The following is a 14969-nucleotide window of genomic DNA, read 5'->3' on the forward strand; positions in this document are numbered from 1 at the left end:
CCATGACATCCAGCTTCTGCTGCTTTTTATAAGTCTTCTCATACTCTCCCCAAATGCTAGTTAACATTTTACTTAGAAAGCAGTTGAAATACAGCAGAAATATATGAAAAACCAACAACATTGTGTGCCCATAACAAATACACATCTAATCTAAAGTATCAAATGGAGTGGAAAAAATGGAATGTTTTAGAATCAGAGAATATAACAAAGCAGCTATTAGGCTGTTCAGATGTACATCAAGGTATTCAGGCTGTGTTTTGCGCATATATATATATATATATATATATATATATATATATATATATATATCAGTCATTCAAAAGGGCAGTGTCACCAAACTTCACTTAGGAGACACGAGCACATGAAATTCAAGTATTTTCTGTAGACTATGGACAATGGAAGGGCACTTCTGAGACAAAACACAAGTTTGCCACTGTGCTTTTCTTCATTTTAAATCTGTCATCTGCAATCTCGCACCAATCTGTTACTAAATTTTAAATATTAGTCATATGTACTTTTCATTATCACCAGGTTTAACTGCAGATATTTTCTTGTATAATAGAAGATATAATGTCTCCATAAAATTGGTTCTGTGTCTAAGTTAGTGCTTTTGTTCATGGACCTTCAGCTCACGACTCAACAGAACTGGCATAACTTGAGCAGTTATTGTTCAAGTTCCCTAGTCAGGACTGCCAATGTATCTCAACTCTGACCTTTAGATACTCAGCCCTTCTGGTTCAAAGCATCCCTTTGAAGGAGAATGGAAAGAGAGCTTCATTGTGCGATTCTGAGCTTGCATGAAACAATCAACATTTTCCACTCTGCGCCTAGACATGATCTGAATTCAGTTTTTCAGAAATCAAGAGTTAGTGCAGTAACCAGCCATGTTATACATACAATCAATCCAAACCAGTCTGATTTCAAAATCAGAACGTCATTCTTAATCAAATACTGAATAGGCCCAATAACTCTAGGCTTTTCTTCCTAACTTCAAGCATGACCAACTCCCCAAAGGGAAAAGGAACCCTCGAGTTATTAGAATTGTCACTTCACAGTGAGTAATCAAACTGAGTAACAAACAACTAGAGATAACATCCAGCTGTTGAACACTTTCAGCATGCTAATGCAAGGAGGTGGTGGCAGTGGAAAATGCCAAACATGGTACACCTTCCTCTTTTCCCTCCTCAAGCATGTCCATCTGTTCAAATCTGTGTTAAAGGATCTTCAGGAAGCCAGTAACAAAAAAGAAAAAGCTGTTATTCACGTTGCAGCTTTTGCAGTATTCACTATGTTGTATTCATTCATTAGCTGCTCATAAGGCACAGATATCTCTAAATCATTATTGGTAAATGTAGATTCATCAGAGGATGAAAATGTCACCAGTTTTTTGGGAGACTCGGGTTCCTCTGCAAGATTGTCATCCATAGACGACTTTGAAGTTTCTTCATCATCTGAAATATCCTCTTCATCCTCATCTTCATTTACAAATGTTATATTGGCATTTTCAAAGATCAGGGGTCGATAGTCCCTGGAGTCCCATGCTTCCCCTTCTTCCTCACTGATCCGATCCAGTTGATTTACAAACCCACTGCCCTCAATTGCGCTATCCCCAATTCGCCTATCAGTTAGATGCCTCATAACATGAAAGTTTTGGAGTCCCAGAGAAACTTCATCATAGTCAAATAACTTGCTCCTTGTGTACATCACTTTGACATCTTGGCTAGAATGTTGCAAGGCTGGCTTCATTGGCTCTCCATTTAGGATTTTGTCATTGCTTGTTTTCAGACCCTTCTTTCCAATCTGCTTGATGAGATCATTGTAAGTCTCTTGCTTCTTGGAAAGGAAGCTGAAAATGTTCACATCTTTTGGGTTAGACATCTGAAGAGCTTTTTTTGTAGGAGGGTGGGTCTCAAAGGACTCCTTCCTTTTTTTCCTTCGTTTCTTGATTGCTTTGTGGACCTCAACAAACATGCTGACCTTCCAGTTAACAAAGAGAGAAAGCCATGCTAAGCCTAGGTAGATCCACAGCTCCACAAAGTATCTGTAGAGTGAATGGTAGGTCATATTTGGATTCACACCTGAAAGGAAAAAAACAGAGAACAAAATTATAGCACCATACATACATACATGCCTTAGCATTAGCTTGACATTTTCATGTTTCACAAGAAACACAGGCAAGTTGTGCTTGCAATCCATTAAAAATGAGATTTTTAAAAAATGTGAACAACTAATTGTATGGTCTAATTGTAGTACCTCTCATAACTTAAAATAGTCATATGGTACTTTGGGATCAGGGTCAGCCTTTGTGCCTGAGATCAATTACCAAACCTCAACAGTCTGTTCTGCAAACTTTGAGTGTCCGTAATTAAAAAGACTTGTCACATAATATTTAAATTCCAATAACTGCACAAATACGCTGACAGATGTTTCCATAGTTTGACTACTACAAATACACAGATAATATACTGGTAGTAGATGAATCGTTCATCTAGAGCTTCACAGCAAGTTTAGAAGTAAGAAGTGCAAAGACCTAGTTAAGAGTGGTAGACTTGTAATCTGGTGAACCGGGTTTGCGTCCCTGCTCCTCCACATGTAGCTGCTGGGTGACCTTGGGCTAGTCACAATTTGAAGTCTCTCAGCCCCACTCACCCCACAGAGTGTTTGTTGTGGGAGAGAAAGGGAAAGGAGAATGTTAGCCACTTTGAGACTCCTTCGGGTAGTGATAAAGTGGGATATCAAATCCAAACTCTTCTAAAAAGTTGGGGGTGTCTGCCCAATCACATTATTGTAAGATGGAGCAAGTGAACAGCAAATCTTATTAGCCATTCATGGTTTCTCCAAGGCAACATTTCATCCATTTTTACCCTTCTTTCCTTGTAGCAATGCTTGCATTGAACAAAGATAAATTGTCATGAAGACCTGTCCTGCCTAAACATGCCTGTTTAAAACAAAAGGTCCCTTTAGCTTTCGTTTCTTCTTCGTTTCTAATTTCCTGCCTCCTTTGAATCTACAACTGGAGCCTTCTTTGTACAGGATCTTGTTTATCAATGAATACCTAGGCAATCTCCTCATCATGTAACACATTGGCTGCCCAGTTTCTAGCCCTAATAGGTGTTAATGGTGCTTTTCTTTCAGACCTACTGGTTGGCTATCTTGTCACTCAGAAAGCTTCTGGGCACAGTCTCTAAATTTTTCTTCTTAACAAAAGTATCTATAAAATGGTTTTGGGGATTTGGCATGCATTTGTGACCACTCATTTGTACCTGCCCCTTATGTCTAACTACTTGCCCTCAAGCTACTGAGTGGGCACATTGGGAAGAAAGAGGGGATGGGTGGACTTTTACGCCCAGCGTGACTGAAGTGGGTCTTTATTTTCCAAATTATACACCTAAAGAAAGTGGGGAGTCCTTGCATCTCACTAGCGTAGTGGAAGGGTGGTGGTAGCGTTTCCAAAGGGTTAGTGCTGTGGTTAGTGTTTTACTCTCCCCAATCAGGGTGAAGTTCTTCCTCACACCAGTATTATTTATTTTATTTGTTCAGTTCACAAAGCAGCTGGTTTGCAAAATGTCAGTCAAATCCCAAAATACAGCCAACAAAATACTTACAAGAGCAATCCATTAAAGCAAACATTACAACAGAACCTACTATGGCACCATAACCATACAGAGCAGCAATCCTTCAAGTAATACTGAGCCTCACACAGTAACATAATGCCAAACACGAGGCTGAACCTATGCTTCTTTACATGGGGTGGGATCCCAGTAATGTAAGAGCTGCCAGTGCCTCAAGGGGGAAAAGATCCCGCATTCAGACAAAGGCGGCCCTCAGTGTGTCACCACACAATGAGATACGCTTGCTTGTGGGATTAAAAAAGACAGACTGCAACTGCTGTTCTCAGTTTAATAATTTGCCCTTCCAATGCTTACATGTAATCTGATGGTTTATGTCAGTTGTGCATGCACCAAGAACCACCCACATGACAGCCCATGTGATTTTTCTTATTTGCAGAACTGGCAATGCCAATGCCAATAAAATGTGGAGATGAGTCACTTATACAGTGGTACCTCGGTTTATGAACACAATTGGTTCCGGAAGTCTGTTCATAAACTGAAGCGTTCATAAACTGAAGTGAACTTTCCCATTGAAAGTAATGGAAAGTGGATTAATCTGTTCCAGACAGTCCGCGGAGTACTTAAACTGAAGCGTTCATAAACTGAAGCGAACTTTCCCATTGAAAGTAATGGAAAGTGGATTAATCCGTTCCAGACGGGTCCGCGGAGTACTTAAACTGAAGTGTTCATAAACTGAAGCATGGGTGTAATTGGTTCCGGAAGTCTGTTCATAAACTGAAGCGTTCATAAACTGAAGTGAACTTTCCCATTGAAAGCAATGGAAAATGAATTAATCCGTTCCAGGTGGGTCCGCGGCGTTCATAAACCGAAAATTCATAAACCGAGGTTCCACTGTATAGGTAAACACTCTTGTAACTCCACCCACTGACTTTGCAGTTGGCGGTTGTGTTAATAAGTGCTGCAAACTTGCAAAGTATTAATGCTATTAGCTGCCAAGGTGACATGAACTGTTACTGACCAGCAACGTAGTCTCCAAATCCTATGGTGGTAATAGTGATGAATGAGAAGTAGAGACCTTCAATATAATCCCAGCCTTCAGTCACCATAAAGACAAAGGGAGGAAGAACCAGGTGGATCAGGACTCCCCAGAGGATGAAGATAGCAGTGCATGTAATTTGTGCTTTTCTCTGCAATAAATGAAGGGGGGGGGGATAAAGATGAATCATTTTGTTCTCTTCTTGTGCATTTTGCATTAATGAAACAAAACCACAACAACCGTCTATCCTGTGGCAAGAATGTAGCAACTGCAGCTAAACTGAAGGAAGTAGATATAGGAAGTAAACAAGTAAAATGCAGGTTCATTTGATTTTCTGGTTATTTCTGGACATGTTTTTTCTTTCTGTTTTCCTGCTGGTAAATAAAACAAGAAGTATCTTGGCATAAAATCATCACACCATGGATTTTCCCATAGCATTTTTGCTTTGTGAAGCATTTGTGTGGATCCTGCCCCACAGTTTAACAGTTAAATCACAGAAACCTCTTAGTAACTACCATTCTCTCTCAAGTTTCTAACTTGTAGATTTTTTGAAATGGAGGTTCTTTTACATAAATACCTCAGCAGAGCAAAATAATAATAATAATACATGGCAAATACATAGTGCAAAACCTGTGTTGCAATAAAGCTATATGACACAATGTGATGAAGTTTAAACCAATAGCAAGTTCTTTCTAGCCAATGAAGATTCACCCAGCACCCAAGAAAGAGGGAAACAAACAAACCAAAAGAAACCCCATCTAGCAGAAAGAGCGGATTGCTCAATCCTACGAGAACATAATGTATTTCTTCAGCTTGATAAGCCTCAGCCCCTCAAAACAGGGAATTTAGAGGGAAACAGAAGAGTACAGAAATACTGTGACAAAGGGGAAGGAAATATCATTTTAACAGATCTGGACAGGGTTCCAACCTTTTACATTCTGAAGCATATGCCACTCATTCAGATTCTTTGCTAAGCAACAGCAGGAAGCCAGTGACAGTTCTGGTTCTGCACTCTTTTTTATTTAGAATTTACGTGAAGAATCTGGGCAATGTATTCTAGCTCCATATCTGAGCAATGTATTCTAGCTGCAATGTATGGACAGTCTTAGGACTATAGGATGGACCAAGAAAGTAGGGAACAGAGGAAAGAGGGGAAGTTCGGGCAGAATGGAAGGCTGGTAATAGCTACCAAGGGGGGAAATTCACAATCATCTAAAATTGTTTCTGATATGTTGATATGTGAATCATGGGTAATTTTCATATACATATCCTTTGCATTTTTTGTGTAGCTCATGCATAGGAATTTGCACTAAAATTTCAAACTGCTTAGCTGCCTTGGTTTTAACTGCCCAGTACCAATTTATACTGCAAGCTGTTCAGGCGTGCATCAATATTGTTATCGGTAAGGAAAGGTGATCAATTGCATCTGAGCTGCTTCTAAATAAAGGAAATGTTTTCTGCATCATCTGTCTCATAGATTGATTTTAAAGGTCTTCAGAGTTCCATGCATCCTGTGCCGGCAATAAGATAATCAGAAATTCATTTCGTACCAGGCTTACTCCTCTCTTTGTCAGGAACTGGCCCAGCCTCTTGGCACGTCCTCCAAAAAACTTTCCCAAAGCACTGATCCATGTTAAGCAGAGAGGAACACCAAAGAGTCCATAAAATATACAGAAAAGTCGTCCAGCTACAGTCTTCGGAGCAACATTTCCATATCCTGAAAAAGAACATTGTATTAAAAAGTTACCAATGCCATTTTCAAGCACCAAACAATAATAATTTATTATCTGTGAAAGTTTTTGAGCTTCTTCACACATGACAGTTTTGGGTCCGACGTCCTGCAAGATTTTTACTTGCCTCTACTGTGTAACATATGATCATTTAGTAAGTAGCATGTCAGTATTATCATAGCCTTCATATACGTATCAGACACACATGGGCACTCACTGCAAACAGTAATAGGATATGAACTGGGAGTGCCTGGCGTGCTATGGTCCATGGGGTCACGAAGAGTCGGACACGACTAAACGACTAAACAACAACAACAACAACAAAATATTCTGAATTACACATTGCATCCACAGAAGCTGGCTTCAGAATTCCGAGTCCTAAGATTCTATGCTTTCCACTTTAAAACGAGTGAAGTTTTCAGCCCTTAATAAAGACATTTGAAAATGAGTGGATAGACAGTGAAATTTCAGAAGCCAGTCAGTAACTATGGAGCTGAATACTGAACAAGACATTGTATTTGCCAGGCTGTCATCTCATGATGATTGATCTGCAATGCTGGTGGAGGAACCACTGACTTAGCTGCTGCTCTGTGAAAACAGCTCTGTTCTGTGCTGTTCTACATTGTTAGGAAGATGGGATCAGAAGATATTCTGTTTAAGGATTCAGACAGGTTATATATGCCATGAAAACTGACCCCAAGCTTTATTAAATACTATATGGCATATACCAAATTGCTCAGTCCCGTGCCACTGAAAGAGAGAGAGACAAAAACAACTCTCTTCTGCTTTCAGTCCTCATGGCTTTACCACCTCTTGTGGTAAGTCAACAAGAATATTCAAGTTTAAGCCAGTTTTTGCTTTCTTGAACTGTTTGTACAAAGTTTTTCTGGGCAGGGGGAGGAGGAAAGAATGTCAAGCTTCCTTCAAATTATTTTTAATAATTGTAACAAGTAGAACATAGTGCTTTATTTGGTTATGCAATAAGGTTTCTACCTCCCCATGCCTACCTACTCTGGTCAGTATGTTTTCTAACACTATGCATGTTCTTTCTCAAGACAAACAGACTGTGGCTCTGATGTTTTCCTACATCTTACAAGATTTTTTTTAACAACATGAAAAATTTTGCAAAACAAAAAGCAGCATAAATAAACCCTTTAACACTGTTTTCTCTCCTTCTCTCTCTAGGTTGGGAATGAGGCACAAATAATAAATAAAGCTTCCATTGATGCAGCCTAGAATAGCATTAGCTTCTTCTTTTTTGCTGCTGCATCACACTGTTGACTCATGTTAAGCTTGTGGTCTACTAAGACCACAAGGTCCTTTTCACATGTACTGCTGGCAATCCACGTGTCCCCCATCTTATATTTCTGCAGCTGGTTATTCCTGCCTAAGGGAAGAACCTGACATTTGTCCCTACTGAAATTCATTTTGTTAGTTCAGTTCTCCAATCGGTTAAGGTCCTCTTGAATGCTTATTCTGTCTTCTGCACCATTAGTTACCCCTCCCAGTTTGCTGTCATCTGCAAATATGATGAGCATCCCTTCAATTCCTTCATCCAAGTCATTTATAAAGATATTGAACACCAATGGGGTCAGAACAGAACCTTCAGGCACCCAAATTGTCTATTTTTTCCAGGATGATGTGGAACCATTAGTGAGCACTCTCTGGGTTTGGTCAGTCAACCAGCTACAAATCCACCTAACAGCTACCTCATTCAACCCACATTTTATCACCTTCTTTGCAACAATGTCATGGGGACTTACGCATTATTTGCTCAACAGAGCTTTAAGAAGGAGAATATTCAGAAAGCAATAGCAAGCCGAATACTCACCAATGGTTGTAATCACAGTAGCAGCAAAGATGACAGCATTAGGCCAGTTCCAGTAGTTGAAGGTGTCATTGCCATCAATAGAAACCCCTTGTCCAGCAGCTTCTGATACCACCTATAGAAAAAAAAAACGACAGTGGTCACTCAAAATGCACCCAGAAAGTTAAACAAGGAAAGTCATTCTTTCATTGCAAAAGTATTTTTGTCATTACGAAAATAAAATGCAGTCATGGAAATGTATTTTACCCCATCCACAAATGTTCAATTTTTTTTAGAGTGAACGTATCAGTGATAATTTTAAGATTGGCAAGAAAATCTAGTACCTCCCAGCTTATAATATTTTTCAAAACCCTATTGTATTTAATAGCTGTAGATTTTGGAAGTAATTGGAATTAAAATAGTAACTATTCAAAGCTGTAGAGCTATCTTTGGTATTAGATTCTGCAGTCATAAAAACACTTGGGATAGTCTATAGTCCAGTTTTCAAATGCAGTAAGTGATTAAACTGAGTTTGAGAATGATTTCTTGGTGTTGCTCTAAAGAACAAGCAATGTTGTTTTGGGTCTTATGAAGGCCAGAGCGTAAGCATGGTGAATGGAGTCTTTTGGCAAAGCTGTCCAAATGAAAACAGTACAAGCACAGTGGAGTGCTTGCACACTTGCTGTGCTCAGGCAAGCCTCCATGAAACTAGGCTTTTCAGTTTATTTTTCTTTGCCTCATTTCCTAAATGAATTTCATGCTATCAGGGCTAACTGAGAAAGGGAATTGAGTGCAAAGAAACTTTCAGACTTGCTGTCCCAATTTGAACACTAAATATTTATTTTGGGCGTTTTGTGGCAAACGAGCCCATTACTGCGACTTAAGCATTTCAGTGTTTTAAACATTTCTCCAAGTACAGCAGTTTTTAACAAGTGTGGCCTCGACTTTCTGTGGGCATTGCTTTGGGACACACTGAACTTCCAACCTTTTTTATTGGTCCATTGTAGGTTGCATATACTAGTATTGATCCCAGCAAGAGATATGCATTAGTTGGAGCCAATGAACCAATAATTTTGTTTTTCTTAAAACAAAACTTTAAAACCAAAACTGCTTAAGAGAATTGAAGAGGAATTTTGCAATCCCTTCAGATTTTCCTTTCAGGGATGAGGGAGAAAGATGTCAGGAGCCTGGGGCTTTAAAGGGATGATTCACGGTAAATATTAAGGTGTGGATTGTATGGCCAACCTCAGCACCTGCATATTCACATAACACCTAGTGTCTCACAGTACAAACTGTCTGTGACATTACTAGGACTCTCACACTTCCCCATAAGTGAAGAAACACCCTTGCTTTTGCTGAATTCCAGAGAAATCACTCTCAACCTACTGATAAAAAGGGCAAAACTGAGTGCACGTATGCTTCAGAAACAACAGTAGCCTTCAGAAATGGTGAATATACTGAACTTCACATGCATGAAATTATGTCAAAACCTGCCCCATGTCATGCATATACCCGACAAATGTAAGTAGCCCAGCAGGTAAGGACCCGATAGCAAAATGAGCACATACGTTGTATTTATAACACAAGAAGATGAAGAAAGATAAGATATAAACAAAGTTAACAAACTGCTGACCCAGCTAAGAGGCTATTTCCACAATCAGTTAAGGCCGCACTCAGAAACATAACTAGTGGAACGCAACCCCAAGGACTATGGTCTAATGAGGCAAGCCATTTGTGGCAAGACTTTGGCGATTTTCACTATGTGGTCTCTAAAATGCAAGAACAAATGTGGTTTGCATGGGCATGATTTAAGTTATTGGGAAAACATGCAGCACTGCTGCACAGCGCAGGCTCCACCCAACTGAGTGGACTGATTGAACTGCCCAGAGCCCTTTTAGGAAGAGGTCTAGCAATTCCATTATCTCTCCCAGTTACTCCTCTCTTAAGGCCAAGTGATATTTCATTACCTCAGACTCCCACAGCAAAATCAAAGAATCTGATTGCCTTATGCTGTTAGGCCATCCTGGATGTCATGATAAACCATGATTTATTGTTACATAATAAACTGTGGTCTCATCCACTACCCCTTTCCTCTGACAGGGTTGCAAAGGGGAGATTGGAAGCTTTCACTTCCATTTTTGTGTAACATCCAAACCCTTAATCGTGGCTAATCTTAACTATGGTTTGTTTTTTAAAAAATACAAGACAGCTTCTTAACCATGGCTTAAATTTGGCTTGTTGCACAGAAAACCAGAGTTAAGATTAAGCACAGTTTGTTGGGCTGGGCAAAACAAGCAGCTGTGCTTAATAATCATAATAAAAAACAGAAGTGAAATATTCATATGACTGTGCCAGAGGGAGGGGGTAGCAAACATAAGGGTCAATGTGGCTCAATTCTGCCGTGTAAAACGATGGTTTATGACAATGTCTGAAACAGCTCAATATGCTAAATCTTATGCAGATAACTTCATTAACCACAATCTCTGTTCAATTCTGCATTTCAATCTATACCCTTGTCTGCAATTCAAAGAGTCAGTGAAGCAACACATGCGTAATCGTTTCTTCTTCCTCTCGCATACAGATGACTACACTGGGAAGTTTCTATCTTACAACAGGCCACTCGAAACAACTAGGCTCACAGAATTTTGGATATGCTGCTGTTAATCTGAGGCACCTTCTCCCCTCCCTCAAAATTACTTAGATTTATGACAGCATTAACAGGTGACGGTTATTACAACTTTCTTCCAAACTGGCTTTCTTCCATTCCTCATATATGAAATAGCAGACACAATCTTCAAGTGCTTGCGTTTCAGGATAAAGAGGTGGGAGGTATAAATCAGCAGATGGAGAGGAAGAGCATATCAACGCAGTTCATATCCTGAGAAGCTACAGGGCCAACTCTTCTCATTGCTGTGTCAACATTTCACAAGTTCGCGCTCACAGCTGTTCTTCTGCCAAAGCTGCACCTCCCTCTTGTCCCCATTGGCATGCTTTTACCTATGAGGAGCTACGGCCTTGCTTGACACAGCTTTCTTTCTTTTCCTCATGTCTTTTGGCTTTAATAAATCTCAACATGGAACTGAAGCAATATGGAGTTCATTTCAAAATACACAAGCCATAAAAATTGAGGACACTTCTGGAAGCTGAAGTGGTGTGACACAGAGCAGGCATTGTCCTGTTTGTTTGTTTTTGTTGAGAGGGCTTAGTTATTATCAGAGTATCTAGAGTTTTATCCTAAAGGCATTCAATTTTTATTTAGAAATGGAAACTCACAAGTCTTGTTTCTGTTTTTTGGTGTGGTTTTTTGCATGCGTCAGCCATGCACGTGTGTAGGATTTTTCTTAAATAATTGGAAACCTGCTTTTATTTCATAAATTCTTCTGATTCTCTTCAGCATAATTCAGTACATGGGGCATATTTTGTGCCAACTCCTATTGTGGTGGTGGTGGTGGTTGTCATCCATTGGTCTCAAGAGACAATAGAGTGTGCCTCCAGGGAAGAAGACAAACCACTGTGTTAGCAGCACTGACATGAACTCCCCGAGAGCAATAGGTTTGGTGTCAGCTTGGCTGCAGGAGTTGCTGGAATAAAGGTGTACGAGGTGCCGTCCAAGCGTCTTACGGTAGGGACTCCACTCTGGACTAAGTGTAGTCTCCTTAGCATTTTCTTCTCCCAAAGATATTTCTCAAGGCAACAGAGGTTTAGGACCAGAGTTTTCCTTCTCATAGATGATGAGCCACATCTGCTCCAGCCTTTAAGTAATTAGGTACTAGAGGGACATGAAGCAAAACTGCTATGCTTACCAGCATATAGCTAGAAGCCATACACACAACTCACGTTTAAAGGCACATGGTAACCTACCCACAAAGCTAAATCACATGGCTCCTGCAATTCGAGTCCCTCAAACTTTAAAATTGCTGTTAACCCCTGTTTCCTTAAAGGCTTAGGGTGGATAAGTTTTAAAGAAATAAATTATAGTTCTAAGAGCACAGAACCAACAGGGATCTCTTCCAAAATTACAATCTCACCTCAGCTATGTTAATTGTTGCTTACAATGCCTTAGGATACATGTACAACCTTGAAGCAGACACGACTTAAACAATTGAGATTAAAAATAAAGAAATCACGAGGCCGGAAAGAAGTGAATATTGTTGCATGGTATAAAAAGAAAGTAACAACTCTGAGCTGAAGACATTCCACAACACACTGAAGTACCTAGTTGGGTCATTCAAACAATTTAACTAGCAAGCGTTGTGTTTCCAAGCGTTGTGCTTGGAAATCAAACAAAGGGTCTGCTGGTTTCTCTTTAAGGTTTCCAGACTCAAAAGAGAGCAGGGCAATTAAAGGCACAGAAGTCCTGTCCTCTATTGAGTCTGGCAACCCTATGTGCTTCAGATTTTCTTAAATTTGCCTGTGAAAGGTTGCTTTAAAAGTTTCAGCATAAAGAACCGAAAGGGGGTGGAGAAAGGCAGAGCTGAAGCACCAACATGTGAATACCGGTAATAGAAGCACTGCCCAGTTTTTCAGCAGCTCCTGAGGCTTCAAAGAGATGCTTCCAGATTCCTCAGCTTCTCTTCAATCATAAAGGCACGTCTGAAAAATTTCGACACTGCGAAGGAATCACCTGATTCCCCGACAAAATGGCAGCTCCCAAGTCCAGCTAAAGCCTTATAAAACAGCTTGGTGTTTTTTTTTTACAACTGCACAATATTATCAGAAGGTATACTAGCACAGTCACAATTCTTATCTGTTCAGATAAAGCAGAAGATTATGGTCATATAAAACTTGTTTTGCTGCAATAGGTTTCATCAGATGATGCTTATACTTATACACCTTGGCACAAGGCTGTTTACAAGTCAACACAAGTAGAAATAGCACAGGCACTGATAAAATTAAGCACTAGCCAATTAGGGACCAGACATTCAGTGTGATGATGGCTAAAAGTAGCTGAGTTAGATAAATGGCAATGATTTCTGGTCAATGCTAACTAACCAGGAATGCATTGCCTCTCTAGTGCCACAAAAGGTTTGTTCTGCAGTTGCAAGAAATCTATCCTTTAATATGGAAGCACCCAACACTTGGAACTCCCTGCCCATTAATATGAGGCAGGAACTTTTACTGCATTTTTTGGCATCTGCTAAAAATGTTTTTGTTTCAGCAAGCCTACCCAGGAATGCAATTTTTGCATGTGATTTCAGTAAGTATAGTTGTTTATATAAAAAAGAAAATAACACCAGTAATTTTTAAAGTGTAAAATGCCACTTGTTTTTAATGTTTGCTTTTTTTATATGTCTCTTTTTATATGTCGTTATCCATGTTATATGTAGTGTATTTGTCCTATGTGACCCTATTGTGCTATTATTTTCCTTATTTGATGAAACACTCAAATTTTAGAAATGAGAATCTGCATTTAATGCCTGCTTCCAAGCCCCTTATGTAATTTCTTTCAGGGTAGGGGAACGTCTGTGGATCTGTTATCTAATCACAGGAACACACAAAATACCAACGATTTAGCCAATCACAACAAAACAGCCCAGGAGCATGGGGTTTGAATTTATAATCGGATGAAACTTCATATCACTGTTCCTCTTTCAGCAGTTTTTTTAATTTTAACAGAAGCCAGCAGCAACAGAGCAAAATAGTAGGAGACAATAAGCCCTCCAGCCGCTCTCCCTGCAGCCCTACCTTTGATTTAATCACTTGCCCTTTGGAGAGAAGGAGGAGAGATCAAGGCAACAAACAAGAAAGAAGACCCAGAAATTGGATAAAACATAATCACATGGGTCTACATAAAAACAGCAACACAGACCAGCACTGACTCAGTACTGAGACAGAAACTTCTTCGCACACAAGAAAGGGGATTCTCCTCTTCTTTCTGTTTGGAACCATTTTGACGATAGAGAAAGGGTGGGAAGAGACCGAAGCAAAGAACTTTGGTGCGGAGCAAAAACAAAGCTGCAAAAAGGGGGCAAAAGACCAGATCACATGCAACGAGGAAGATAAGCTGCACCACTTCTCTTAACCGTCGCTTAAGGTGTCAACTCCTTTCCAAGCATTGAATAGGCCAGATGTGTATGTGCAAATGTGTGTGTAACAAATACATTCCTAGGAATTAGGACTTCCTCAGAGTGTATCCAAATCATGAACACTCAGGCCTTTGGTTACTGCCCATCCCAATTTCCCATCTCAGACATAAATGGTAATGTTATGAATGTTCACTTGGCCTCTGCCTCCCCAGCTGCTTGAAACCTACTGGCACATGACCAGGGTCAGGAGCAAACAGCCAAACAAGCAACTCTTATAAGCAGCCTCAGGCACTTGACACAGCAGTCTCTCAGGGACTCTAGGAAATTGACTTAGGATGGCTGTTATATTACTCTCTGCTTCCCTCTTACTTCCCACCTCATAACATTATTTGAGATTCAGTTTAATACTTGACTTTTCTGGGAATGCTCAGTGACCTTTGGGGGAGAGAGAAAAACAAACAGGTGAATTGCATTGTCTCAAGCTGGCAGGCAACACCCTAGAGGTTTGCAACCTGTGGGGAATTTTACACTTTCATTTAACTGACCTTAATAGAAAAGCAAAATTCGAACGGGTTAGGGGTGAAAGAGTCCAGGATATGAGTCAGCATCAACATTCATGTGCACTTGCATTGAAGGAAGAGTGGCTCATTAATCATATATATATATGCAAAAGCCAGAGATACTCTGAGATGATAAGTAGCTGCATATACCAATTCCCATATCAACAGGGATTCTTTTAACAGGCTCATTACTAGGGGTGGCGAACTTGTGGCCTGCCCAGATGACGCTGGGCTACAG

At 40.0% G+C, this 14969-nt stretch overlaps 1 protein-coding gene across 1 annotated transcript in view; it reads right to left on the reverse strand.

Moving 5' to 3' along the window:
• Window positions 1–263: 263 nt before the first annotated feature.
• The window catches only part of KCNK5 (potassium two pore domain channel subfamily K member 5), a 38430-nt gene continuing 23724 nt past the window's right edge, over window positions 264–14969 (reverse strand). The window contains exons 3-6 of the mRNA XM_035108135.2: window positions 8170–8281; window positions 6159–6325; window positions 4591–4759; window positions 264–2078 (exon numbers count right to left, since the gene is read on the reverse strand). Of these exons, the coding sequence (XP_034964026.1) occupies window positions 1261–2078; window positions 4591–4759; window positions 6159–6325; window positions 8170–8281 (1266 nt within the window). The 3' untranslated portion in view covers window positions 264–1260. The remainder of the gene's footprint in view (window positions 2079–4590; window positions 4760–6158; window positions 6326–8169; window positions 8282–14969) is intronic.

Source organism: Zootoca vivipara, chromosome 3, assembly GCF_963506605.1.
Source record: "Zootoca vivipara chromosome 3, rZooViv1.1, whole genome shotgun sequence".
Lineage (NCBI taxonomy): Eukaryota > Metazoa > Chordata > Lepidosauria > Squamata > Lacertidae > Zootoca > Zootoca vivipara.